The 27,898-nt window shown below is 43.1% G+C and overlaps 3 protein-coding genes across 10 annotated transcripts; 1 reads left to right on the forward strand and 2 right to left on the reverse strand.

Annotated features, from left to right (window-relative positions):
* Positions 1 to 614: 614 nt before the first annotated feature.
* Positions 615 to 4,813, reverse strand: LOC111834626 (uncharacterized). The gene is made up of 2 exons (XM_023794141.2): positions 3,970 to 4,813; positions 615 to 2,470 (listed from the first exon to the last, which is right to left on the reverse strand). The coding sequence occupies exons 1-2, from the start codon at positions 4,255 to 4,257 to the stop codon at positions 1,373 to 1,375; spliced, it is 1,386 nt and encodes a 461-aa protein (XP_023649909.1). The 5' UTR covers positions 4,258 to 4,813; the 3' UTR covers positions 615 to 1,372.
* A 139-nt stretch (positions 4,814 to 4,952) lies between these two features.
* On the reverse strand, positions 4,953 to 26,620 carry ino80e (INO80 complex subunit E). 6 transcript variants are annotated; one of them, XM_023794138.2, is made up of 18 exons: positions 26,449 to 26,620; positions 24,507 to 24,596; positions 24,318 to 24,376; positions 23,694 to 23,714; positions 23,300 to 23,575; positions 22,690 to 22,986; positions 22,314 to 22,601; positions 21,902 to 22,080; positions 18,980 to 19,072; positions 18,620 to 18,814; positions 7,379 to 7,465; positions 7,217 to 7,287; positions 7,082 to 7,134; positions 6,852 to 6,927; positions 6,636 to 6,756; positions 6,204 to 6,302; positions 5,479 to 5,693; positions 4,953 to 5,045 (listed from the first exon to the last, which is right to left on the reverse strand). In XM_023794138.2, the coding sequence occupies exons 2-17, from the start codon at positions 24,524 to 24,526 to the stop codon at positions 5,487 to 5,489; spliced, it is 2,142 nt and encodes a 713-aa protein (XP_023649906.2). In that variant the 5' UTR covers positions 24,527 to 24,596; positions 26,449 to 26,620; the 3' UTR covers positions 4,953 to 5,045; positions 5,479 to 5,486. The 6 variants fall into 6 exon arrangements, with proteins under 6 accessions (XP_023649906.2, XP_023649902.2, XP_023649907.2 ...); XM_023794134.2 differs by lacking the exon at positions 26,449 to 26,620 and adding an exon at positions 25,368 to 25,447; XM_023794139.2 differs by lacking the exon at positions 24,507 to 24,596.
* Positions 7,873 to 11,793, forward strand: LOC111834627 (zinc-binding protein A33). Of its 3 annotated transcripts, none has more exons than XM_023794142.2 (8): positions 7,873 to 8,084; positions 8,601 to 8,737; positions 8,965 to 9,061; positions 9,316 to 9,411; positions 9,840 to 10,073; positions 10,273 to 10,295; positions 10,480 to 10,595; positions 10,732 to 11,793. In XM_023794142.2, exons 3-8 carry the CDS (start codon positions 9,002 to 9,004, stop codon positions 11,289 to 11,291), a joined length of 1,089 nt encoding a protein of 362 aa, XP_023649910.2. In that variant the 5' UTR covers positions 7,873 to 8,084; positions 8,601 to 8,737; positions 8,965 to 9,001; the 3' UTR covers positions 11,292 to 11,793. The 3 variants fall into 3 exon arrangements, with proteins under 3 accessions (XP_023649910.2, XP_072572490.1, XP_023649911.2); XM_072716389.1 differs by lacking the exon at positions 7,873 to 8,084 and adding an exon at positions 8,374 to 8,432; XM_023794143.2 differs by lacking the exons at positions 7,873 to 8,084; positions 8,601 to 8,737 and having other exon boundaries at positions 9,316 to 9,386.
* Positions 26,621 to 27,898: the final 1,278 nt, after the last annotated feature.

The raw sequence follows: 27,898 nt of genomic DNA on the forward strand, positions 1-27,898 counted from the left end.
CCCCACAGACATATAAGGTTTATGCTAATTGTCACCCCTTCGTACCCTTTCCAGATTCTGCAGCATAATTGTTAGAACATAGTGACTGTTGCCCCTTTTTTTTATTTACTTAAGTTCTTTACTTGTCAATGGGAATTTGTTGTGGGGGGCGGTGTATGGTATGTGTTTGCTGTCTGTTTTTTCTGTGATTTATCTGAAAATTATAAATAAATACAGTTAAAAAAAAAAGAACTTAATTTGGCTTTTGAGACGTATTTATGTATTAGTAAGTACTTTATAAATAAAGCACTGTACAGGTCAAAAACAGTCAAACAAATAACTTATATGTACAATAAAATATACAGTATGGGGGAAAAAATCTAACCGAACGCTTGTTTATATAAAAAAGTTTTAAGGCTACTTTTAAAATAGTCAATTAAATTAGTTGCATGTCTCTATGGAGGAGTTAAAAATGTGTTAAAAAGCCTAGCTGCTGCATTTTGAACAGCTTGTAGATGGGAGACAGAAAGCATGAATAAACATTTCAAGCTCAGCTCTAGATACCATTGTGCAGAGCTTACACACACACACACACACACACATACATAGACACCATGAACCATTTTGTAGAAATGTTTTGGTCATTATGTGCATTTTATTATGTTCATTTCTATATTACATATGAAACTGATATGACTTCTTTTGATACATGGCCCAAAATCCATGGAACAAAGGACTTAAATGCTCTAATGTGATCACTTCTAGGTAGAAGCCAGCAGAATTAAAATACTGTGAGCAAATGGAAATTCACTTAAGCATGATAGGAAATGGCATCTGAAAATAATGACAATTCTATTTGTAACCATTAAAAGGTATTTGCATTGGTTTTCATTGCTTGACCTTATCCAAATAAAAGACATAATGAGAGGACACATATCATCATCTGTAAGGACAAGGGCTTGAGGATACAGGTCTGGCCTCTTTAGTTCTTTGTGTTTCTGTGTGTCTAGCTGCAGATGTGCATTACAGTTTATCATTAATAGCGAACATGGGTTCAGGAGCAAAGCCAGGACATTGGGGGTGTTTCCTATCATCAGCTCTGAGGACTTGCATTGCTTTTCTTTTTTCACTCAGAGAAATCATATGTAAGTCACAAGATTCAAAATTTGCCTGCATGGCATTTATTTCTGTTATAATCCTAATCCTAACACAAAGTTTTCTCATCTCATCTCTTAATTGAAATGTAATCCTTTGCCAGCTTTTTAGAAATAATGATTAAGTGTAGTGAACAATTTAGATTTCAACCATCATTTATGTTGCAGTTACACTCCATCCAATGAATTTTAACTACAGTCAGGGATTCGTAAATATCAGATTTCTTTAACAAAATACATTACTCATTCCCAAATGCTTCCAGAACATTGTCTACAGCCCCTCCCAACAGCACTCCCACGAATCTTACTACATTGCTAACACCCCTACCCCCCTTTACAAAGAGCTGTCCCAGCCCAGCTCCCATACTCATCACCTGGGAGCCCAGCTCTGAGGAGAGAGCCAAAACGTACCCTTCACCCCGCTCCAGCACCGTCCCACCAATAAGCGTGGATGCTGACCAAGTCGTGTTCACCACCCCACCGAAGATGCCAACCCCATCCCCAGCCAGGACACCCATCCCAGTGACCCCCTCCATGAAGCTGGTGAAGAGTGTTTCCACTAGAGGGGAGGTGCATGAGTAAACCAGTGAGCCACAGCCCCCCAACACCCTCCCCAGCAGGCTCCCCACGGACGAGACTCCGCCCGCCGCGTCAGAGATAATGTTGTGGAAAACCAGGAATGTGTCATAGGGCACAGCTGAGAGTATACCCAGCTCCTCCTGGAGCACATAGGACACCTGTTCGGGAAGCTGTGCCAGTGTGGAGGCGGCCGGGTAGAACGGGATAGAGACCAGGTACAAGGCTGACGAGAGCAGGTACCGAAACGGGCCATCGGAGTCATTCTCCGTTTCAGCAGCAGCTGAGCCATGAACTGGAGCTTCGTCCATCTTCATCTGTGAGTGTTCGGCAAACCTCTCTGCCACCTTCCCCAGCATGTCCTCCCACTCCTGAACCCCATCAGCCTCTCCGCAGCCACCTGGAAACAGACTGCCAGCCTTGATCTCCTCCTGCAGTGCTCCGATGCCCAGCACCCTGACCCCCTCTTCCCTCTTGCTCAGCACACCAAAACTAAAAACTCTCTCCTCGTCCGGGGCAGCACAGCACAAAGCCAACCAGTAGAGGGCGACTGTGCTGCCCTTTTCAAAGGGATCCATGGGGTGTGTGCCAGTTAACACATACAGATCACCTCCAATGGACTGGCACTGAGGAAAAGCATTTGCTTGGACTAACTCCAACACAGTGACATCCCACGACTGGGCATGAGTGTCTGATGAGGCGACAGCCCCCTCTTGTGGTCTTAGAAAGGAAATTGGCAAGGCTGGATGATCTTCCTCGTCCTCAAAAGTAAACATGACAAAAGAAGAGAGAATAAAACATTACCTTTGTTATTATTGACATAGATTTAAATAAAATAAAATCTGGAAAAAAAACATTTAATTTTCTCAGACATGAAAAATAGCAAGCCAAAATCTCAAAAAAAGAACCATTTTCAGCACTGGTGTACAGAAATGTTTGCAGTGACTCAATCTTTCCCCTTTTGTACCCTTGAATGTCATCTTCCTTTAGCCACCTAATGAAACTTTTTGAATGTAATCATCTCACACACTGCCATTGTTGGATAACCTTTTCAGACAAGAAATCGAGCAATCACTTGAGTCAGTCTAATTTATCATTTTATCTTACTAATTAGATGACCGCATTATCAATAAATAAGTTCTATTCATTATACAACCTTCACAGAATTTTATACTTTAGTTGCACATGCTAACCTTCAATTTTTTCTTAACTATATTTGAATACAGAGCCATAATAATAACAATTGGTTCTTGACATAAATTCTGCAAACAATAGCTACATTTTATTTACTTAGCAGATTCTTTTACCCAAAGAAAACAGACAGTCCCTGGAGCAATTGGGGGGGGGTTAAAGGGTCTTGATCAGAAAGACCCTAGTGGTGAAATTACACTGCTGACTCCAGGATATGAGCCAACAACCATCCAATCACAGGTATAGTATCCTAACCCACTGTACCACACACCATCACTCAAAGGCACTACTGGGATTCAAACACAGGACCTCCTGTTTACTAGAAAGGCAATTTAACCAATTAAGGAGTTGTTGTTAACAGCAACCAGTTCCTACTCTGATTTACATACAATGCAGACATATAACTCAGAGTATATTTATATTTCCTTTCCTCTCTAATGTTTCATTTGTTCACCTGTGTGTTTTCTGATGTGGTCCATACATGAAGTACAGCGGTATGTTTGCAGAGATTCAGAAGAGACTCTGAATCCTGAGGTACTCTGCCAGTTAAACCTGCACCCTGTTCTTTCACATGCAAACGTTTGTGAACTTCCTGTTTACTGGAGCTGTTTGAGTTTCATCATTAAACCAATGGATTTCAGATGCCTTTGGTTTTAATATCAACTTTTAGCAATGAATTGATATTGAAGCTTTTTTCTAAAAGCACAGTATGAATAGATTAGTTCTTCCTGTCCTAACTCCCTAATAACCCTTGAAATGTTGTTTGTCAACCAGTCTTCCTTACTACCCCTAAGTGCAGTGACAAGAAAGCTCACTATGGTAACTAGCCACAGGTTACAGTGTTTGGAACAAGCTTTGAAATACTCAATTCTCAAAAACACTAAAGAAAACATATCTGTGTCTGTCAGTCACCTTGAGAGTCACGTCCACATCATTATCGCAGCAAGCACAAACTACACAACAAAAACTTGTTGGGACGTGTCTGCCTCTTAAGAACCAGCACTGGCAGCAGAACTACAAGCCCAGCAAAGCCAAGCAGGGTGACAGAGAGCCCTGTTGAGGCACATACCTGTCTGTCTCCCTCGCTGCCCATGCGCTCCAGACCCCCAGCAACGTTAAACGCCAAGTAGGCCGTAACATCGCTAGAAGCATCGTAGAGGGTGGCGAACGGCTGCGCACCATCAGGGCTGTGACAGAGGAGCTGCAGCTGCTCCCCCCCAAAGCCTGCGGGGGGCGCCCCTTTATGGAAGCTCTGTGCACATTCAGAGGCTGCTGCGTCTTCTCCCGCTCGCACTGACACGCCGAAACAAAGCCCGGCCAGAATCCAGCTTCGAACGCCGGCAGCTGAAAGAGACATGGTCACCTGAGCAGACCTTCTGGCTACGATTTGAAGGGCTCCTCAGATCAACCGAGGTGAAGGGACTGTGCGCACCCTTGCTATCCCTGCATCACCTTTGCACCACGCCCAGAAGCCCAATCTCTTCCGCGTATCTCTACCCCTCCCTACCAAGCTGCCCCTACCAGCTACACCCCAGCATGCCATACTTAGGCTCTAACAACACCTAATACTTAAACAAGTCCATTTCCACACCTTCCACTAGTACCTGTAAGTCTGCATTCCAGGACAGCGCCTTCTCCTTATTGGCCTTTGCTTTGGGCAAGTGAATGACTGACAAGCACAACTGTTCCCAGCCCACAGACACACTCAGCATTAGGGATCATTAGTGCAAAGCACACAGCGCTAATGCTCTCGGTCATGCTAAGCTGTAAACAGAATAATTAATCACCAGTAATACGATAGCGTGCACATTACAGGAGGAAGCTTTGTGCTGCAGCAGGTACTGCAACACCACAGAGAGGAGCAGTGCGGCCCCGAAGCCCCTTTGAAAGGCATACAAGGCGCACATTCCTGACCCTCTGACACCATAAGTATGTTTGGATTTCAGCCTGAAAAAGATGCCAGAACCTTCACAAGAAACAGAATAAGCACCTGGAATTCCTGCCAACCAAGGAACTGTGTCTGAAGATCAGAATGTGAGCAACACAGACCACTGATTTGAAATAATGGGTTTATTTGAACTTTTCGGTATTAAATTCAATTACAATAAAAAGGAATGAAATAAAAATAATCCAATCTTGCGCTCTCTGCGAAAAGAACAAAAAAAAGAATCAGTACAGCTTTTAAATATGTCCCCCATATGTCTAAACTTACTTTAACGTTTAATCTGAAAGATTTCAACAGAAGATACGGAGCTATCAAAACTCTGGTGGACCCACGGGGAAACGTCTTCAGCAGCAGGAGAACCGAAACGTCTCTTGTTATGTTTCTAATGACCTTCTATCGTTTACGCACAGCATATCTGTCATATGAACTTCAGCTGTTGTGAAATGTCACACTTGCAGAGCATCTTTTTATATGCGTGAGAGATAAGCCCTAGAGGGGGCAGGGATGTTGCCCCTTTGCGACGTGATTCATTTTCGTATAAACACACGCCCTGCAGTGGTTTGTATTGTTTATATGGCAGCTGCTCAACCGACAATAGTATGAGTGAGCCCTGGGAGGCGTGAGGCGACTGACATGGGCCGTCACTCGTTGGGAATGTCGATGACCAGCTCGGCCTCCTCTCCCTCGCCCCTCTCCTCCTCAGCCCTGTCGCTGTCTCCCTCGCTCTCCCCCTCGTCCTCTGGTGCATCCCCACTCAGCATCTGCCTGGGCACCCAGCTGAAGGGGGCGCCAGAGGGGGCCGGGGAAGCCGCAGAAGAGGGGTAGTTAGAAGTCGCAGGGCCCACAGCCTGGAGAGCAGTGAAGGAAGGACAAGAAGAGAGGCAACATGAGCAAAAGATGAAACGAAAGATCAAAAGGGAAAAACACACAGGACAAAAAATGGAGAATAACATTCTGGACATGCAATAAAACCGATTTTCGGTATTAACACAACAGAACTGCAGTTTTTACAGGTCTAATGAAAACAGAAGCAATGGAAATATCTCTGCTATTCTTACTCTGTAAAATACCCATGTCCAGGTGCTTCAGGTTGTAGAATATAATTACCCCTTATCCACCACTTGGGGGCAATGTAGCACCTAAAAACATTATCAGAACACAATAACAACGGCTGAAGCTGCGTGACAGCAGCAAGACCTGCACCTGTCAGGGACCAGAGCCAGCTTTAGAGAGCCTTGCGATTAAAACTCTAACCCACAGATGATAATGCCTGATGAACTCCTGTGTGTCATGTAGGCCACTCTCCATCTCGCCCCTCTCTCTCTCCCTCCCTCTCTCTCTCGCTCTCTCTCTCTCACCTTCCCCGCAGAGTCTTTCTTGTGTTTGGTCGTCTTTGCCTTTCTCTCTTTCTTCCCTCGTTCAGCGGAGGGGGCCAAATACTCTGGGGGGAAGGGCAGCTACCCACCACACGCACAGAATACGTGCAGGTGTCATTTTTTTTTTTTGCGCAAACCAAAAACACACCAGGCAGACACACACCCACACATACCAGGAAAATGTTCCAGTAAGGGAAAAGTGAAGTCATGGAGAGAGGGGGGGAGGAAAAAAACTTATATGAATAAAATGGCCAAAATTAAATACAACATTTAGACATCACAACTAACTCAATGAAAATGAGAAAAAGAGTAACACTGGTGTAAACAAACAATGGATCAATAGAAAGAACCAACGGCCTCAATGATCCTGCCTGGCTTGAAGACATCCCAGTGACAGTAACCCCATGAACTCACAGTACTGAGGTAGGGTGTAGATGCTGCAGGCTGGAGAGGATTCATCCCAGGGCGAGAAAGAAGGGAGAGATGAGGCGATGAAGACGAGGCAAGGGGGGGAATGCCAGGGCTGCCTCTCCTCCTGAGGGGGACACAATATAATCATCAAAACAGCAAAATAACAGTATGGAGCTCTGGGAGCAGCAGCAGTCACCAAGGCCTGTCTCACATGCTCACTTTTTAACACCTTCTCGCTCTCTGTCCTTCAGTCCTTCCCCCTCACTGTTATCTGAGGAAGCTGTGGCCTCAGAATCTGCAAAGAGACCCACAAATAATGTCACGAGACATGTAATACTACCATAACAATGGTACTATCAGCAGCACTGCTGTACATTAAATATTACCATAAAAAAATCAGACAATAATAAAAGAAAGTTAATATAAAGGACACTGGAGCAGGCGCTTACCAGACGAATCTTCGTCCACTCTCTCATACTGTAACAGTCTATCTAACAAAAAGCTGACATAAAGCATAGGACACCGGTCAGTACTGCGTTAGGCTTTTACATAAGACCCATTTCACTGCCCGAAAATCGCTTCACCTCTTATCTCTGGACACCTTGAGTAGTTTCCTTTGCGCCCTCCTCAACTCCTCCTGGAAACATTCTTGCTCCTGAAAAGCACATGAAGAAATCTGAATAATAAATTACTGCCGATTACCTAGAAAATGGACATAATTCAGGTTAGCATAAAAAAAAACTTACGTAAACGAGAAATTTCAGTTTCCGCTTCAGGTTTTTGTATTTTCGCTTATAATCCACGTCCATTTCAGCCTGCCCGTTCATTTTTTCCTGAAAGAATTGAGTTATTAATATGACATCCCATAACCGAAAATCAGACAAATATATATTACAATTTTTAAGAAATTAGAAAATGGCACGAATGTTTACTCCATATAGTATTCATCGCAATAAAGAAGTTAGCTTATATTTTAGCTAATGTGCTACAACAACAAAAATTGTTAAATCCACGGTAAAATAATATATATATTATTCATATGAACAAATTACTAACACAAAATACTCACAACAATTCCATAAATTGGCGAAAACTGTCTCACTACTATTTTTGTTTATCTTTATTATTACACGTTTCCTGCAAAAGAAAGCGGTTGTAATCTTTTTCTTCTGTGTTTTTTGTATCTCTGTTGTGGCGATAGCGCCACCTTCCGTCTTGGGGATTAAACTGCCCGATCTAGCTTTATCTTAGAAAACCAATCGCAATAAGCGGATAAATGGAGGTCCCTAAGAATTAACCATAATCTGACGTTCAGAATGAAAACGAGTGCCCTTCATATCTTATTTTCGGAAAAGACAGTCAGTGAGGGGGCGACTATTTAGTGCTCAACTTCAGGCTACTTTCTATTTTATGTTTAATGCAAAAGATATAAGCGGTCCTAATAACCTAGAGGTTGGTTCTTTCGTTGTGATGTGAACAACGATTTGATGAGAATAACTTAATTAATGGATACAATAATTTAAAAAACTGCCTAAGTCGAGCTAGCATAGTTTTGTTTTTTTATAGCTATAAATCATAGAGGTAAAATAAAAGAGAACCATCGTTTCTTGATAATTTGAAGTGATACTTTAGAAAATGTATTTGATTAAGTGATCACATACGGCCTAAATGATTTTGCACAAGTGAGGCTTGTCTATATAGGTAATGCATTACGTAGCCTATCGTTTCTTCGAAGCTGGATGCATTAGTCTGTTTTACATAGTACTGCGCAGAAATCCGACTGCGCGTGGTATGCAGTAGGTGAATTGAATTATCCGTCAAGACATTTTGGAGTTCAGAATATTGCTGAACCAAAAAATAATAATACATTAATTCGTCACACCGTTCAGCCTGCGTAAATAAATCCCCGCACCGGTTTACAGTATGTACTGAGCTACTCCCCAGCCACCCTCTTCTCTCCGTTTCTAGAAACACTCAGACGGAAATAGAAGCTTCCCCAGCTGCCAGATCTCTGCTATGCCCTGGACTCTGCCCACTGCTCAGTGCTTTGGCCAGTGAACGAAATACATGCCAAAGCAGCATAACTCATTTCATTGTCCTTCAAGGTAGGTGTTTTCGTTTATGTATGTATACTTTTATAGGAGGCACGGTTTTTATAGTTGTCTTGGTGTATTTTATTATTATTGTTTCCGCTGGTCCCACGTCTATATATATTGGACATAAATTTCTATGCCTTTTTCTGTCCTTCAGTCAGCCCCCGATTATTTCTGTCACAATAACCCCCACCTCTCCTCTCTTTAATTTCCCCCGTCCTGCCGTCCCGTTCATTCAGAGTGCAGCCTATATAGCTCTGACTACGGACACCTGGGATGTCACGGAATCACACCAAAGACAACTGCTTTAACAAAAGTCTCCTCGCTGAGCATAAGGTAAGGGCTGAGGTTTTGTGTGGACCATTTTCACCGAAATTTAACTTATCTTTAACTTTCTTTAACTTTAACTGATCTTATATTGACAGAAGGCTGGAATTTTAATTAATTTAATTCCTCATTTACACAATCACGTATGTGCTTAAATATATAGAACGTAGCCTATATAAACCAAAATAAATATATTGCATGTATACACTAATAATTCTATGTTTTTAATTCTCACATGTAATTTCTTTGTATTTTTGTTCCAGCAAAAGCTGATACAGGCCATTAAACGAATAAAACATGAAATAGACGAATGCTGGGATGCAGAAAGAGAAACGTACGCACAGGCTCTGTCAGTGGAGGTATCTGTAAAGGCGGTGTCAGCCTAATCTGCACTGCTTTTAAGACGAATTCCGAACGACCCCACTCCATGCAATTTTTTTTTTAGTTCAGTTGTGAAGTATGCCAGGGGATTATTCGTTATACAGTAACAAAGGAACATGAAGCGCAAAGATATAAACACACAAGACAAAGTCCAAAAAACAATACATATTGTGCAATATGACTAAAATAGGACAATATAAATTAGGGTACGGGATGTGTATGTAGAACTTGTATAGTAAAAGTCTGGTGCTATCTGTTTTCAAAACAAATTCTCCTGACGTGTTGCGGGTGAAGGCTGGCTAATTGGTAGGTTAGCCAATTGTTCAAGTTGCGACACAGTAAAAGACAAACTAAGTCCTGCAAGATGATTTGGAAGAGTTAACTAAGCTAACTTGTCCTTCTGCAGAACACGTTTGATGACTTAGAAAGGGAAATCAGAAGCGAGTATCAGAACCTGCATCGCTTTCTGGACTTGGAGGAAGAGATGGATGTAGAAAGGTTAACGAAGGACAAAGAGAAGAGGGTGAAACTACTCAGGGAGAGAGAGAAAAAGATCTCAGAGCAAGGGAAGGACCTTGAAAGAGCGATCGAGACGCTGAACAGCAAACTGAAGGAAGAGGACAGTCCTAAACTCTTAAATGTAAGAGAGAGAGAGGTACAAAGGGACTTTATCTAAACATGAGCGTAATGTATAACGTTTACATAATTCATGCTGTGTTGATTTATTTCAAACTACCGCTTAAATTTTAATTCCAGTTATGGTTAATCAACGGTATATGTATGTCCATAGTTGTTTATGTTTAAGAATGCTGACATAAACACTTCTTTTTTGTATGTAGGATATCAAGGACCTTTTGAAAAGGTAATTGCTGAACGTTCATGCACAGCTTGGCTCTCGTAGCCTCGCCATCCCTGCCCTCTCTCCTCTTAGACACACATGCATCCTTGCTTTTATCTTGTTGCTTTAAACTATTTCCCACTAACTCAGCCATCTGCACATCCGCCCCCCGCCAAACCCCCCCCCCATCCCCCACTGCTGTTGGCAGGTGCCAGGTGAATTTCGTCCCTCCTTCAGCCGTGAATGCCGAAATCCAGGCTGGACAGTTCATTGGCCCGCTGCAGTACAAGATCTGGAAACATATGAAAAGCTCCCTCTATCCAAGTAGCTATTGTGCTCTATTCATATCACATATCTGGGTCCTTCTTGCCAATAATCCTGTTTTTATTTCACACTATTCACACTTACAGTGCTGCTTCTGTGTCATGGATTGATCTGCACTCTTTCAATGTTCCCGCAGATATCGCCACCTTCACTTTCGACACAGACACCGCCCACCCCTTGCTCCGCCTCTCGCCCTGTTCCACATCCGTCTGGTTTGAGGTCAGAGAGGGCACACCCCCTGAACCCGAGCCGAACAATCCCCGACGCTTCCATTATTACTACTGCCTGCTGGGGCAGGAGGGATTTACCCATGGGAGGCACTACTGGGAAGTAGAGGTAGGCCTCAAGACTGCTTGGAGGGTAGGTGTGACCAGGGAGGACGTGCACAGGGGTGAGATGGACTCCTGCACCACAGCCAATGGGCTCTGGACGTTGGCTCTCAAGGGAGGTACCATACAGGCATGCACTGAGCCATGCCCCACCCTTGTCAAAGCTGCTGTGCGTCCCACCCGGATAGGGGTCTTCTTAGACTGTGAGAGAGAAGAGGTGTCCTTCTACAATGCCATAACCATGACCTCACTCTTCTCCTTCTCTATGGGCACAATTTTGCAGCCCATCTTCCCCTTCTTCAACCCCTGTGACACAGATGAGGGGAAGAACACTGCCCCCCTCACCCTCTTCAGCCCTTCGCTGTGAAGCCAGACTGAATTCTCCAGGCTGGCCAGCAGGGGGAGACTGTGGGTTGGAAAATTTCATCATCTCACTCACTGGGATGGGAATGCTGACAAGACCCACGTGCTTCTGCAGGGAATGGCATTAACAGTGCACAGCTCAATGTTTGCGACCTCCTCTCATCATCCATTTCCTTTGTTGCTCTGTTTATAGTTATTGACTGTTACTCTTATTGAAATCAGCTTAAATATACCTAATTTCCCTGACGTGTTTGTACCTACTGCATCTACACCAGCAAATTTGTAACCTGGCATGAGAGTGACGCCAGTGTGAAGTCTGGGGGCTTCTTTAGATGACCGTTTGTCTTTGAGCTGCTGTAAATAATGTCAGAAATATTAGCTGTGCTGATCGCACATGACATGAATTGGCACTAGTCCTTCATCGCACCCAGAAACACCCTCACCTTCCATTACCTTTTTATCTCGGTATTTTGTTAATGCATTTAATAAAGTATTTGTAAAAACAATATTGTCCGCATGCTTTCCTCTCGGCACTGTACTATCGGTTGCTAATGTGTCCACACTCATGTATATTTACAGCGTAAATGTTTACATCATGATAGTTTAAATGAAGCTACAGCAGAAATAACTGTGAAGGGTAGAGAAGGAATGAGGTGGTAGAATGGAGAGGCTCACCTTTGACCTGCCTAAAAATACCCTGGTGGGTGTTTGCATGAGATCTCTCTGGTATGAACATGACACAGATGGGGGGTGGCGGGGGGAGCAGGTGGGTTAGACTGGCATTATCATGTCTGGGATTAAACACTGATTTTCAATATGTCCATCATTTTCCTGACATGCAGCATACTATACTAGGGGGCGCTGTGTTGCTCAGTGCATTAGGTCCCTGCGCCAGTGACTGGAAGGTCAACGCTGCAAGGCCCTGGGTCTCCAGAGTCACATCACCACTGAGCTCTTGAACAAGGCCTTTAACCCCAAATTTCCCCAGACACTGGCTGACCCTGCTTTCTCACTTGTACACAGCTTTGGGGAAATAGCAACTGCTAAATAAATAAAATGTAAATGTACTTTTCATAGGAAATATTCCAATTTCATTCCACTAACAACTTTTAATTTTAGTGCTTAAATACATTTAATGTTCATTTTATTAGGTACACCTGCTTGTTAAGGCAAACAGCCCCCAAACAGAGTCCTGTGTTTGAAACTGAATACATACAGCCCACAGACAGGATCTCGAGGTTCAGCTATGGTTTGGCTAAGCTCCAGAACAGCTAAGACCTAAGTGATTTTAAATGTGCTGCCAAAGAAGGTGGTTCCAAGATCCCAGAAACAACCACCCTCTTGCGACTTTTGCAGAGAATTTACAGAGAATTGTGCAATTACCAAAAAACTTCCAGTCAGCAGCAGTTCTGTGTGTGAGACCATCTTGATAATGAGCAAGGTCAGAGGAGAAAGACTGGACTCAGTAAAACTAACAGAAAGTCATAGGTGGAGAGTTTAAGTCCAGAAAGTAAAAATCCAGACCAAGATTTTGTTTCAACCAATTAGTTGAGTATAAAGAGTCACTGTCATAGAGTACTCAACTGGTTGGTTGAAATAAAATCTTGGTCTGGATTTTTACTTTCTGGACCTGAACTCTCCACCTCTGCAGAAAAGCCACAAGTACAAAAAGTAACAGCTCAGTAACACAGTGGTGTGCAGAACGGCATCTAGCTGGTAGCAGCCTGTTAGTTGTTATTACCTAATAAAGTGGCCAATGAGTGCAGGTTATACCAGCGCAATCTACTGCAAAGCATGAGAAGCCAGTCAGTCTGCAGAGGTGAGATATGTACATGTGACCAGGGTGATTGTGGGGGCGGGATCTCCCACCCACCCTGGTCACCCTCATCTGCTGTGACTGGCTTTGGGAGTGCAGTACTGTCCACAGAGTGTAATCCGCAGAGCAGGTGTTAGCTGCCCACTGGGAAAAAAAAAACTGTACTTTCCACACATTCATCCAAATGCACTGCCATTTTGGATGGAAAACACACGCCACACGCAGCTACTTTTTTTTCAAAATCATTTTTATTATTTTCAGCCATTCAACAGAGAAAAAAAGACTTTTCTTTACAGAAGTCTGTGAACAGTGCAAAAAAGTATTAAGATTAGTAAACTTTGAGATATAGTGCACAGCAAAAAAGTACCAGGAAGGAGTGTACCCCAGCGAAGTTCAGCAGATCAATGATAATACAGCTATGTTAGCAGTGTGCTAATGCGGCGATTACAGGCCCCAGCCTCACAGTACATGTAAGGAATGAAGAAGGATGAGCAGAAACCGAACACTAACAAGAAACCGAACAAGGAGAACCTAATGGGAACCAAGGAGCAAAGTGACCCCGGTTTGGCCCGAGGGATGGGGGGGGGGCAATTCGGGAATAGTTCAGTAGGCCTCTGAAGGCCGAAGTGCAGGAGGCAGGTGACTGTTATCATCGTCACGAGTACGACACCGCGTGCTAAGCCAGGCCTCCCAGGCCTGCTGCCACCTCGCACCGGGGGCCCTTCCTGCTGCTGAGTGAAGCACATGTGGTATACGCTCCCTGATTACATCACAGATAAGGAAACCCAGAGCAACAACCCACAGAGTGACCCTCACTTGCCTGAAACGCCCAGCAGATACTCGCCGGGCATTTGCCAAGCAGGGAGGCTGGCTTAGTGCTGACCACACACATATAAGAAACGGGGGAATGAGGAGAGGGTCCAGCGTGGCATGAAAACATGGCTAAAGTACAACGGTTGGGGTCAGCAGATCAGCGCATCTGTAAACAAGCTCCAGGGAAACTGCTGCAAAAAGATAGCAGTTCCACCTTCGTACGCTCAGTATACTAAAAGATATTTGCACACTTTTGAATATATCTTCATAGCTGTATTAATACTGACATCGTGAATGCTTCCCTGAGTCCATTGACAGACACTGGTTTTAAAGAGCAATGCAAACTTGGGTAACAATACTGTTTTCTAGGCATGCTGCTATATATAATATGCATATAATTTATTACTGTGTGCATGAAGTTAACATGTCAGTAAATATAAGTAATTACATAATACCAGTAATATTAGCAATAATAATAACATTAGTAAAATATTATTAGTTCTACCGTTCTCTAAGGTTAGCATTATCAAAATAAATCTCGTATGAGCCAGAATTCCTGGGCAAGAGAAGTCAGAGAAACAGAGATCAGTAAAGGGGAGAGTTAAAGAGAATGAGAGAGAGCGCAAAGTGACTTTTGTCTTTTTTCACTCATTGCCGGTTAAGAAACGGAAGTAAAGTGCATATCAACAATCCACTACAGCTAATCCTTTTATACAACATGGCATCTCACAACAGACTAAGAACATTCAGCCTTCTAGGAGGGGCTGGCATCAGCCAATTGCATGCAATATATACAGGGGGGCTATGTCGGGCCATTGGTGATGGGGGGGGGGGGGCGCATGCAACATGTGGGCCCCCATGTAAAAACCACGGCCTGTATTGCTTTGTTGGGTCAAACCTGATCCCAGAGGAATTAGGGTGGGGATGAAGGTCTCGGATGTATATATAGATAACAGGGGTCAGCGTCAAGGGAAGTCAGAAAGATGATTCTATAAGCAAGGGGAACCTTTAAAGGGACACCTTACCTGAGTAGATAAATACTGAAATATTTTTGTTTGCGGCAGATCATTTAGAACATTTCCTGTATAAATAATACAGCTTTTGGGAGTTTTTACTTTACACGAAAATGCTTTGAGGGCAGAATGAGAAATGATCGGGTCAGAGAGATAACCAATCAGATTGTAGATATGGTGGGTCGAAGTAACTAGGGTAGGAGGGACCAACCAATCAGATGTCTTGGTCCTGCCTTCTCTAGTTGCTTGGGCCCACCTCCTCTACAATCTGATTGGTTATCTCTCTGAACCAATCATTTTTGGTTCTGCCTTCAGAACATTTTTGTGTAAATAAAAGTCCCATGAGCAATTTTACAGCATATTTGTAGATCTCCATTTGACTTTGTTGTTGGAACTGCTTGGGAATGATTGCAGAAATCAGTCAAGGCTTGTGATTACAGAACAAATGCTCACAAAGATAACTGTTCATTTTCATAAGTGTCACAAATATTTATCATCTCAAAAAAGTGTCAAGGTTACATATTGTGCTTTTATTAGAAATTTTAAATTAACCCTATTTGTTTTAGTACAGTAAGTTGAATGTACCAGCGGTTTGCTAACACATGAGGTAGATGCATTACATTTATTTAGCACAATCTACCAGCAAACCTTCTCCTGCACAATTAACTAAAGGTCAGGAAGTTAAACTTCACCTCCAGCCCTACTTTATTTCAGTAACCATTTCTGTCAGAGTTCCCAGCATGAAGAGGGATGAGGGGCAGCACAAGAGCCATAACTCCATGGCTATGAACTTCCCATTTGCTTTCTAATAGACCAGAGCGGCTGATCTTTGCTAGATTTCCAAAGGAAATAACGATGCAAGCAGGATGAGCTTCTTACACCGTTCCTCAAAACTTCCCCCCCATTAATAATTATCTGATTATCGCACAATCAAAACACAGCTCATGGGATTGCATACAGCTGACTGACAAAACTGATCGTTTTCGCATTAATCTATCCATGTGAAAATGGTGTGTTTCTAAAATATTGAAACTCGTAAGTGTATTTGCCTGTACATATGTGTTAATAAGATGTTAGTGAGATACGTGTTAGTAAGATCTACTACGAAAGTTACTTCGAAAAATCATATGACTCTTAGCAGTCAAATGAAAACTAGAAGTAGATGAGTAATTATGACCATTTCAAGCAGCTCACCACTGGTCTGGTTGTAGCAGGTATGCTGAAGACCAGCAGGAATCTGAACTGATCTGACATTTTCTACACAAAATCCACTGACATTTTTCAAAAAAAAAATTTTGCCTGTGGATGACAGTCATAATAAGGTACAGGGATTCAGTTTTTGGTGAAGTTTTCCAAAGGTTGGACACCACCCTATTTACGGAATACTTATTGTTCAGTTGTCCATCCAGCATTTTAAATAACTGAAGAAGGATGTGTAATCTACAGAAGGGGTGGGGACTTTGAGAGGATAAGGGCTACATCTCACTTATGGTGAATCTAGGAGGGGACACCAGGAGAACAAGGAGTATGTCTCACACTTATGATGAATCTGGGAGGGGTCACCCGGTGGATGAGGTGTATGTCTGATACTTATGGTGAATATGGGAGGGGTAGTAAGGGCACAAGAAGGTGTGTCTCACACTTATGGTCAATATGGGAGGGGTAGTAAGGACACAAGAGGGTGTGTCTCACACTTATGGTCAATATGGGAGGGGTAGTAAGGGCATAAGAGGTTGTGTCTCACACTTATGGTCAATATGGGAGGGGTAGTAAGGGGACAAGGGGGTGTGTCTCACACTTATGTACAATATGGGGGGGGGAGTAAGGGCACAAGGGGGTGTGTCTCACACTTATGGTCAATATGGGAGGGGTAGTAAGGGGACAAGGGGGTGTGTCTCACACTTATGGTCAATATGGGGGGGGGGAAGTAAGGGCACAAGGGGGTGTGTCTCACACTTATGGTCAATATGGGAGGGGTAGTAAGGGGACAAGGAGGTGTGTCTCACACTTAGGGTGAATATGGGAGGGGTAGTAAGGGGAACAAGGGTGTGTGTTTCACACATGGTGAATATGGGAGGGGTAGTAAGGGGACAAGGGGGTGTGTCTCACACTTATGGTCAATATGGGAGGGGTAGTAAGGGGACAAGGAGGTGTGTCTCACACTTATAGTGAATATGGGAGGGGTAGTAAGGGGACAAGTGAGTGTGTTTCACACATGGTGAATATGGGAGGGGTAGTAAGGGGAACAAGGGCATGTGTTTCACACATGGTGAATATGGGAGGGGTAGTGAGGGCACAAAGGGGTGTGTCTCACACTTATAGTGAATATGGGAGGGGTAGTAAGGGGACAAGTGAGTGTGTCTCCCACTTATGGTGAATATGGGAGGGGTAGTAAGGGAACAAGGGGGTGTGTATCATACTTATGGTGAATATGAGAGGGGTAATAAGCAGACAATGGGGTGTGTCTCATACTTATGGTGAATATGGGTGTGGTAGTAAGGGGACAAGGGCATGTGTCTTATACTTAAGGTGAAATAGGGAGGAGTTACAGGGGTATGTTTCACATTTAAAGGCCTTGCCAGGCATTCCATCTGAGCAGATTAAAAATATTGGTCAAACAATAATAAAATCCATGTCCTTTCATTTCATCCTGTTCATCACCCTGTATAGAGAACAGTGTTAGTATAGGTGCTACAAAGACCTGCATCAAATACCTGCACTGGGTATCAAATGCCTCAAAGTGTCAAAAATAGATAAATCAATGTGTTAACCATATAAGGGATGCTTAGGCATTCAAGACTCAAGTCTTAATTGTTGGCTTTGGGAAATCTGAGATGTTCAGGCAATGGGAATCGATATGCTCAGATACACCCAGTATCAATGAGAGATGTTTCAGCAGTTTTTGCCTGAATGTTAAGGTGTCTAACGGGCGTGTTCCTCGCGCATTTCTGATCATACAGCAACTTATGCAGTCTTTTCTAAATACATACATGCAAAAAAATACACATTTTTAGAATGAAATTCATATTAGTTTGGCAAAAGACCAATCAGGGAGCATGCAGTCATTTTCGCCACCAGAGTACGAGGTAAATAGTTGACGCAAGAGTCCAACCCTGCGTCTCATTTATCAATGTGTTTTGAGATTTACCAGACTGGTTGTTTATCATTTATTCTAGGCATCAGTCAGATATGAATATTTAACATTTTGAGTAAATCCTTGCTTTTTTTTCCAGATGAATGGTAAGAGTGTTTAAGTAGCAAGCAGAGTAAATGACAGCAATTAAGGTAAGGATGTGCAGAAGTGGAACGATGAGAGATAAGCGACAGTGTCTGATGGAGTGTGAGTGTGTGTGCTTGTGTGTGTGTGTTTTTCAGGGGGTCTGGGGAGATCGTTGGGCGGGGGGGCAGTGCTCAGGTGCTGGAATTTTCTCCAGCAGTGCCCTGGTCAGGTGTTGGTGAAATCGCATCCTTGCTAACCTCGGGGTCAGGACTGGGGGCAGCTTCTGGGGGCGGAGTCGGGGCCGCATTTGACATGGGCATAGAGCCTGGGCTGGGTTCGCCGGATCTCGGAGCCGGCTCAGGGACCGTGTGACTCATCAGGTCGGCATCTGGGGTGGCACTCGTTGGGGGGTCAGGGGTCAGACTGCCACTTATCTTGGAGTCGGGAGTTTGGCTGGCACTCAGTTTTACCTCAGGAACTGCGGTGCCATTCATCAACTCAGAATCCAGGAGGAGCTTCTGTGACGTGTATGTTGGCAGGCCGTCTGTGTCGCTGTCCAGGGGCAAGGCTGCCGTGTTGAATTCCACTCCTGAGTCGCTGGTCTCCATGTTGTTCTTGTCTGGAGAGAGGGGCCTGTACTGGCCCGGCTTGGAGACCTCTAAGCCCTGAAAAAACAACAAGACAACAACAATAACCACTTAACAAAAATAATTGGAAGTCATGCAGCAAGCAAGAGAGGAAGGCAGGTGTGTCAATGGCGTAACGTAACAGACACACAAAGCCACATTCCTGGGACACAGGGCCTGGGGTCGGGTGGGGGTCCTGTGTACCTTGATGTCCACCTCAGTTTTGTCGGTGTTGCTGTCCCACTGAGACTGCAGAGATGACTCCTCTGTGAAGCGGGCATAGGCATCATGGACCACCTGCAGGGGGCAGTCAAGCACAGCGCACTGATCCGCTGAACACGATAGACAGGCACTCGGCACACGGGTAATAAAAGCACAGCCATAAACGACAATGCGAAGCATACATATCGATATGGGAGATGATGTGGAGACGGGAGAAAGTCATATTCACACATTTACAGCTACAGACAGACAGACAGAGGATACATATTGTAACACCACAAAGGACTATAGGTACATAATGCGGTTAATACAGAATCTAGTGAGTTCTACAAAATGCTATGGCGGCTTTCTGGCCGGAACAGTAATTTGTGTCAAAGCTAAGAGAGGAAGAGGATTAATGGAGTGCTTTACAGGTCTTCAGGGGAAGGTTCCAGAAGAGCTGAGTAAAGCAAATAAGCCAATCAGACTCTGATTCCAGCGACAGTTGCTATCCAGAAAAACACATTCATATACATGTAGGGACATAAAACAGGCGACTGCCAACAGAAACCAGAGATGGGCATTCTAATAATGAAAACTGCACTGATCAAGTTATCGATTTTATTTCACAGCATAAGAATAGAGCAAGAATATATTATCTTTGACTTACTGGGGTAGTCCTAGTAGATATATGGCAATAATAAATAAAACATGAATTACAGAAGCAATTTGTATGATTTGGGATGTAGTCACTGGAAATTGCCTGGTGAGATCACTGACTGCTCATCAAAGCCTTTTTACAAGACCTGGCTTCTCAAACTGTTATTTACACATGGCAGAAGCTTGGGAGAATGGATACACATGGCACTATATATGTGTATATATATATATATATATATATATATATATATATATATATATATATATATATATATATATATATATATATATATACATACATACATACACACACACACACACACACACACACACGCACAACCTAAAGTGTACAAGGACACACAAACAGCTTTAGCATGTGTGGGTGATCCATGAGGTGAGGGCGTGAAACACCGATCACCAACACATTTATACACCACCAAGGTAGAATTCAATACTGTCATGTTTGCCGTTCAGGTAGCAAGAGGAGTTACCTGAAATTCACAAAGAATATGAAGGTAACAAGCTGCAAAGCCGAAGCATTGACTCAGACCTTCAGTCCAGAAATATTTATGATTATTCTAGGAGGAAACCTTTGAAGAATAGACTTTCTTTATTTCCAATTAATACTATCACACTGATTCAGCCCATTGTGGCTTTACAAGTGCACCATGGTGCTACATTTATTGATTTCACTAAGACAATTCATTTACTCTGTGGTCGTGCAACACTGTCATGGGAGACAGTCGGGGAGACAGTAGAGCTCATCTAAGGTTCCTGTAAAAGACTCTTGAACCTAATGGAATCCACCAAACCTTACAGAATGGTTACAGCAGCACTGGACTTCACTACAGCAGTGGTCTTCACTAATCACCAGGCGATGTACTCGTGAAGTTCTGCTATTCCTGAGATGATCTGAGAGATCTACTGGTGAGAAATGGAGACCAGATCTGCTATCTGGATAAAACATTTACTGAAATAAAACATCTGAATGACTCATCACCTTGGTGGTGGTGTGACTTTTTTCAGTGTGTTTTTTTCTTAAAACAATGGCAGTCATAATCTTACAGCTACTGTTCTGGGTTTTGGTCTCTTAAATGACAACATTAATGCTGCACACCCAGCATACCATACTCAAAAATATGCCTGGACTTTGGGTGGAAAGGTGTAAAAATAAACACAGATATCACCATACAAATTCATGGGAAAAAAAAGATTACGTACTTACACAAGCACGTAACACGCGTGTGTAAGTAAACTGGGATGTGGAGATAAATGCATACATTTCAATAGCTACTCCACCTTCAACTAGCAATAACAACAACTCCTACAATTGGAATCCCAATTAAGAGACTTGCAGGAGGTGGGTCACCTCACAGCACAGACAAATCTACCAGACCACCAAAGATGATGGGAAAAATAATAAAACGTTACACAGGAACTTCCTCTCTTTCTTTGTCAAAGCAAAGCTGTTTGACGTTGAAGAATCGAGACTTAACTCTACAGCCGTCCTACAGTGTTAGTACGAATACCAGTACACATAGCCTTATCACTAGTGAATAAGGACTGAATCACAGTGTCTCACCAAGCAGAGGCTCCTTCAGAGGCTCCTTTCAGAGGAAGAAATGCAATGCAGATCAATCGTTATCTAACTTCCCCCGGACAGACAATCTAACATAGCGCAGAATCCATTCTAATTACCACCTGCATAATGAATAATAGCGGTGCAGAGACTACTGAGTACTGCCATACAGCACCCTGCGCTAAGAAGTGCTTCAGAAACACAAAGAAAATGAACAAAGGAGGGCACAATTCTGAAAGGTCTGTAAATGTGTTTTTTAGACCAGTGTTTCTGAACTGGTCCTGGAGGATCCCCAGATAATCCACATTCTTGTTGTACAGGAAGCTGGGAGGAAGCAAAAACATAGGCTGCCCGGAGACCCTGAGGACCAGGTACAGAAGCACCGGTCTAAAGACGTACTATGCATTAGGGAAGCTTAGAATTTAGCATATTTTTGCAGGTGATTCAAGTTCACAAAATGAGAGAACTCATTAATATTACTTTGAGGACCTGCAATGGGACAAATAGAGAGATAGGGAGACGCAAGACACAAAAGCACACAGACAGACTACAAAGGCCGCAAGTTCATCTCAGGTTTTCTACTACTTGACAGGCAGGTTTAGGAGTTAATTGGTGGGCTCATTTTCCAGCCTATGCCTGGACGTGTCATGTCTGCGTTCAGTCAGGTTGTAATGCACAGGGCCCACCTGGCGGAAGGTCTCGCCCTCCTCCTTGCCGGCGTGCTGGGCGATCTTGGCGATGGCCTTGGCCTTCTCAGCCCGACGATGCACTTTCAGCATGCAAGAGAATAAGCAGACGCAAAGCAGGAAGGCCAGCAAGGAGAGCAGTGAGATGATGGCCACATAAAGGGACGGCAGCTTGTAGGCTGTAGGAGAGTGGGCATGGAAAGAGGGAGGAGGAGTAGACAGCACATTGGAAGGGAACCGGTGGAGTGTCAGAAGCAGGTGGAATGAGATACGTAGGTAGGAACCAAGCAAGGGTAGGGACGAAAGAGAATAGAGAGGGAAAAATAAGAGGGACACAGGGAGATTAGTAGGAGAAACATTCACGTGGTCAATCAATCTTCAGTCTTGCTTCATTCACTCTTTTGTTGCTTACGGTCAACGGTCAGGTACACGTTGGACACGGGGAAGTCCTCCAGGTCAGTCACTTGGAAGAGTCCTTTATCTGTGACGCGGACGTGCTCAAGAATGCACAAAGAGCCCTCAACAAAGAAGCGACCATCCAGACTGGGATCCATGGGCACCACCAGCTCCCCCTGGTCCAGCACAAGTCGTCGCTTGGAGTCAGATTCCGGAGTGTAGAACACTTTGACTAGGGATCGGTTCAGGTACAGGTGTATCTTCAAGGTCCCAGCGTATGGCAGGTGAGCAAAGTGCTGGTGCTCTGTGAGGAACGTGGCCAGGAGTTCAAAATGCACACAAAGCAAGTTGGCGTGAGTGAAAGATCAAAGTCCGTCATCTTGGCCACTCACCTTTCACATTCAAGCACATCTTCTTCTTGACTTTCATCTCAGAATCCAGGATAGTGTAACTGCCCTCGTCTGCCCGGGTGACCCCATGCAAGCTCACCCTCTGCTCCGATGCCCTAAGACGGGTCTTGTAGTCCTCCGTAGGAGTCAAGGATTGGTTCAATAGCACTGTCACTGGGCCAACACTATCATTAATCTCGTTGGGACTGTGCCTGAACTCCAATATGATTGGTAGAGAGACGTCATGCATGGGGATGTTGTAAATTTCGCCGTATTTAACATTCTGTTCATTGGAACAATCTGCAGTTTGTGAAAGAAAAAATTAGTTTTTAATTACTTACCCTTACTTAATAAATTACCCGGATCCTCATCCGATTATTCTATTTTTAATAAAGGAACCAAGAGACATTCACGTGTGAGGTTCTCGTCGTACCTCAGGAGTGATTCTAATCTATTCATAGCATCAGCTTTAAAATATTAAACATGTTAAATGGGCCCTAACAGGTGATGGTTATGAGAATTTGACTAATACCATTACTGCCTGAAATACTCATAATTACTCAGAAAGTTTCGATTTTTTGGGCTGGGGGGGTGGGATGGGCGGTTTCGGTACCTCTGACAATGAGCTTGATGCGTTTCACAGAATGTGGGTCATCATTCGTGATCACATACTCTCCCTCGTCATCCTCCCCCACATTCTCCAGGACGAGGTGGTTCAGGTGGTTCAGCGTGACCCTGTTGTCTGTGATGTTCCCATCTTTCATCAGAACCTTTTCAGAACCCCCCAGGACCAGAAAGCTGGGCTTAAAGAGGACCTCCGTGCTCCTTGTCAGGGAAGTGAGGATTTCTACATCCTCCCCAAAGAAGGCTATCCTGGGTATGTCTTTAGCTGTCACAGGGAAGCAAAGGGAGGAGCCGAGCAGACGAGAAAATATGTTAGTCACTGAGTCACCACATATGGTGTCACTGCTGCAAATCAGAACAGAGAAATCTAAACAGATACAGACCTTTCAACTTTGAAGAGAAAACTGAAAAAGAGGAATAAAGCTCTGTAAGTCAAATTTCAATGCCTCTTTTTCTTAACCTGTAGCAGCCAGCATAGCTATATTCATCCAGTTTTAAATAAAGAAAACAAAATCAACATCCCTACTAAGAGCATTCAACATCATGATTTTAAACAACTCAGAACCTCAGCTGCCTAAAGAAAATCTGAACTGTTAAAAAAAGAAAAAAACTGTTGTTTAGCCAGGAAAAAAATGTTTAATTATTAAACTGAATTAGCCAAATTGTTTCCGGAATGTCCCAAATTCAAGCACTCAAGTTCACTGCCATTTTCTAAAGTAGCCGACCCAGGCGTTAACTAATGATAATAACCCAGTATGGTAAGTAGCCTATCTCAACCACGACAATCTTTAAAATAACCTCTCACAGGTAAGTACAAAAAACTCTGTTTATCATTTTCTGGTTCTTAATATGGTACCTTCAGTTTGGTGGAAAAAAAAAAACATTTTATTTTGTTTATAGCACTATCCAGTAATAAACTCACTCACTCACAGCACTGTGCAAAACTATGAAAATGAACACGTACACTAAAGCATCATTTTTGATAGCTTACCAGCTGGACCGCTTACCTGAACACAACAGAACTGACATTGTAATTGCTCTCAGGATCGTCATTTTGGCTTTGTCTCTGAAAATAAAAGTGAAAAAAAAATGCAATTTCGTAGAAACGCACATATAAATGAGACCATGGGTGGGTTTCCCGAAACCTTCTTAACGCGTAAGTTCTACCTTTCAACCCAAGGCTTGGGGAAACTCACCCCATGTGAGCAATGGACATCACTGCAAGGAAGCACAGCTGACGGACAGTTCCTCTGCCACGCGGCTCGGGCTCAGTGTCCCCGCGCAACCTGCACGCGGTGTTTCCAGTTACTTTTGGTTACTGATTTTTCTACATGCAGCTAAAATTCTTAAGTGAATTAAGTTGCGAAAAATGACTACGTTCACAGGGCTTTTTCTAAGAAAAAGGCAACGTATACTGGTCTGTGGTGCTGCAATGGTGCTTGTCTTTGAAACACGAGGGAAAAATCTTTCTTTGTCTTGCAGGTTAACTTGAAAAATTAATGGAAACTAAAGCCAAAGGAAAATTACACATCAAGTACAATGCAAAACAGTGTCCCGAAAGAACACATTGCATTTCGGGATTTTAATAATTTTTAAGAAAAGCTAAAAACTGAGAATTTCTAGTGTTTTACAAATTATTTGGATGCGGTTTTTAAAAGACGCATAGTCAAATTAAAATATCCTAGTTCTAGTTTGTTGTCAAAATTTGTTTTAAACGCCATTAATGACGATACATATATTTTTACAATAATATATATTTTTTACTTTATCACAATATGTAGAATAGTATTGAAAACATTAGGAATTGTAGGCTTAATAATTTGTTATAATAATGTTGGCTGGTTTTGCTAAAACGCATATCTCGTAGCCTATTCGGACAATCCATATCTTTGCACCAGTTTTGTGTCTAATTAATGGACGAGGCGCGAAGATTGCACTAGTTCGGACAGTTTGAGGCAGACTGTCAGAAATGCACACAGTTCCTAGACAGCCTTGTAATTCCGGACAAACCCACTCCCCTTTAATACTCCTCTCGAGAATAATGTGCCAGTTTTTACCTCCTGCGTGTTAATCGGGCACCGCTATGCTGACAGAAGGGCCACATTTCTTTGCCGAGCCTCATTCCCCATAGTGGCATTAAAAATGAAACAAACTGCAATAAACAGACGGCCCCGCCCTCTATGTCTAGATGTAGATAAAACCATCTCTATTAGCCAAGCAGTAATTCTCTACATGCATATTAGGGAACATATTTCTTTTTTGTACCCTTTATTCTGAAATAAGATTTTGCCGTTCTTCCCCTTACTGGGCAGATTAATTCAAAATGTCATTTCATGGCTTTCTGACAGAGTGAAAGACTTCAGGAGGTGAATGACCATCTGGTCTGACTCTCACACCGGCATTTAATTTTTCCTGCATATCCGTACTGCATTTTTACGGTGGTGTCACTGAATGTGTCAAATAAAAGACCATAATCTAAATTGCACCAAGAGACAAACCCACACCCCCGTACTGCTCGGATCTCTCACGATAGCCATTAAAAAACCATGAGGCAGGGAAATAAACAACATTGGATCTACACAAGTACATTATGTAACAATACAACGTATGGCCGGTTATTTGTCCGCATAATTTATAGATTTTATAGAGTACGACGTGATGATAATATAAACACATCAACTGCTTCACATCCCCGGGTAGCTCACAGTGTTACTTGCGTGGTGTTACTCGCGGAAACGTGCATTTAATAGTCGGCTAAATATAATCGATATCATTTTAGCAGCATAACGAATAAAATGCTAATATTATACAGGTTATCAAAAAACAAAACGTTTTTCATTTTACCAAAGCGTTGAAAAATCAAACCAAATGCGTGTAACCTAGGCTATATCTATTTTTTTTTCTTGTAATATGTAACTATAAATAATTTTCAAAAGTATGCACTATTGCTGCAGTATCAAGCGTAACACGCCCCAGTATTAAGATTTAAGAACGAGTTACGAAGACACTAAAACAAAAAAGAAATACAAAAAGCTGCAGAATTTAACCCATCATGTCCCAGTTCATTATGCTGAGCCGACCCCCTATATATTATAAATTAACAGCAGATGAAATTACATGAAAGAACACTGTGGTTACCTTAAGGAGCCTTCTTCAAAATGTTGGAATAATTGAGTGAGATAGAGAGAGGACGTGTATACCTAGATAAACGCTTCTTCTCACAGTCTCTCTGTACCTCGCCCCCTATCCAGAGCCTAAAGACCGGGGGGTTTAGACGTCGGGAAAATGTGGGAAGATGTTCGGAGATTTTCGTTGCGCCGGACCGATCGGAAATGATCGGCTACTTTCGGTCGGCCCCGGATTTGTGGATCGTTTCCTGTATTATTGAATCTATAGCCTACAATTCTTTTTGAGGATCCGTTTTGATAATATAGTTCGATTTAAATTTTATATGTCGATCGTATACATTGCCCTTTCAAGTGTCATCACTGCACGTTTATAATCTATAATAAATTCTACTTGCTATTTTAAAGTCTCTTCGTGGTTTTCCTTCTGTATCCACCTCAAACCTACTTTACTAAATATACTATATGGACAAAAGTATTAGGACATCTAGTCATTACACCCACAGGTCCTTTTATGACATCCCATTCTAAATCTATAGGCATTAATTTGGTGTTGTTCCCCCATTTGCAATGACAACCTCCACTCTTTGGGAAAGGCTTTCCACAAGATTCTGGAGTGTGTCTGTGGGAATTCTTGCCAAATCATCCAGACTAGATTTGTGAGGTCAGACAGAGTTGCTGGACAAGAAGGCCTTGTTCGCAATCTCCATTCTAGTTCACTCCAATGATGTTCGATGAGGTCAGGCCTCTGTGTGAGCCAGTCAAGTTCTTCCACACCAAACTCACACAACCATGTCTTTATGGACCTTGCATTGTGCACTGGGGCACAGTAATGCTGGAACAGAAAAAGCCCTTCCTCAAATTGATCCCACAAAGTTAGAAGCATTGAATTGTCCAAAATGTCTTGGTATGCTGAAGCATTAAGAGTTCCCTTCACCAGAACTAAGGGGCATAGCCCAACCCCTCAAAAACAACCCCTACCATTACCCATCCTCAACTAAACTTTACAGTTAGCACAATGCAGTCAGGCAGGGAACGTTCTCCTGGCATCCGCCAAACCCAAACTCGTCCACCAGAGTGCCATACAGAGAAATATGATTTGTCACTACACAGAACATGTTTCCACTGCTCCAGCGCTCAGTGGCAGCATGCTTTACACCACTCCATCCAATGCTTGCCATTGTGCTTGGTGAGGTGAGGCTTGCATGCAGCTGCTCAGCCATGGAAGCCCATTCCATGAAGCTCCCAACACAGTTTTTGAGCTGGGGTTAATGCCAGAGGAAGTTTGGAACTCTGCAGTTCCAGAGTTACAGTGTTGGTGACTTATACACACTACACACCTCAGCACTCAGTGATCCTGCTCTGTTTATGTGGTCTCCCACTTCATGGCTGGGTTTCTGTTGTACCTAAATGCTTCCACTTTGCAATGATACCACTTACAGTTGACCATGAAATATCCAGCA

The sequence above is a fragment of the Paramormyrops kingsleyae genome, chromosome 9 (genome assembly GCF_048594095.1).
Source record: "Paramormyrops kingsleyae isolate MSU_618 chromosome 9, PKINGS_0.4, whole genome shotgun sequence".
In the NCBI taxonomy this organism is placed as follows: Eukaryota; Metazoa; Chordata; class Actinopteri; order Osteoglossiformes; family Mormyridae; genus Paramormyrops; species Paramormyrops kingsleyae.

Bases quoted from the DNA above. Each gene is read 5' to 3' on its own strand.
- LOC111834626 (XM_023794141.2), bottom strand. From the start codon at position 4,257: ATGTCTCTTTCAGCTGCCGGCGTTCGAAGCTGGATTCTGGCCGGGCTT. The intron at 2,471-3,969 runs GTATGTGCCTCA...TTTACTTTTGAG, and splicing joins GCAGCGAGGGAGACAGACAG to GACGAGGAAGATCATCCAGC.
- LOC111834627 (XM_023794142.2), top strand. From the start codon at position 9,002: ATGTCACGGAATCACACCAAAGACAACTGCTTTAACAAAAGTCTCCTC. The intron at 9,062-9,315 runs GTAAGGGCTGAG...TTTTTGTTCCAG, and splicing joins GTCTCCTCGCTGAGCATAAG to CAAAAGCTGATACAGGCCAT. The intron at 10,074-10,272 runs GTAAGAGAGAGA...TTTTGTATGTAG, and splicing joins ACAGTCCTAAACTCTTAAAT to GATATCAAGGACCTTTTGAA.
- ino80e (XM_023794134.2), bottom strand. From the start codon at position 25,447: ATGCCACTATGGGGAATGAGGCTCGGCAAAGAAATGTGGCCCTTCTGT. The intron at 23,715-24,317 runs GTAAGCGGTCCA...CCTCTTTTTCAG, and splicing joins GTCAGTTCTGTTGTGTTCAG to TTTTCTCTTCAAAGTTGAAA. The intron at 22,081-22,313 runs GTAAGCAACAAA...ACTCTCCTACAG, and splicing joins CGTGTACCTGACCGTTGACC to CCTACAAGCTGCCGTCCCTT.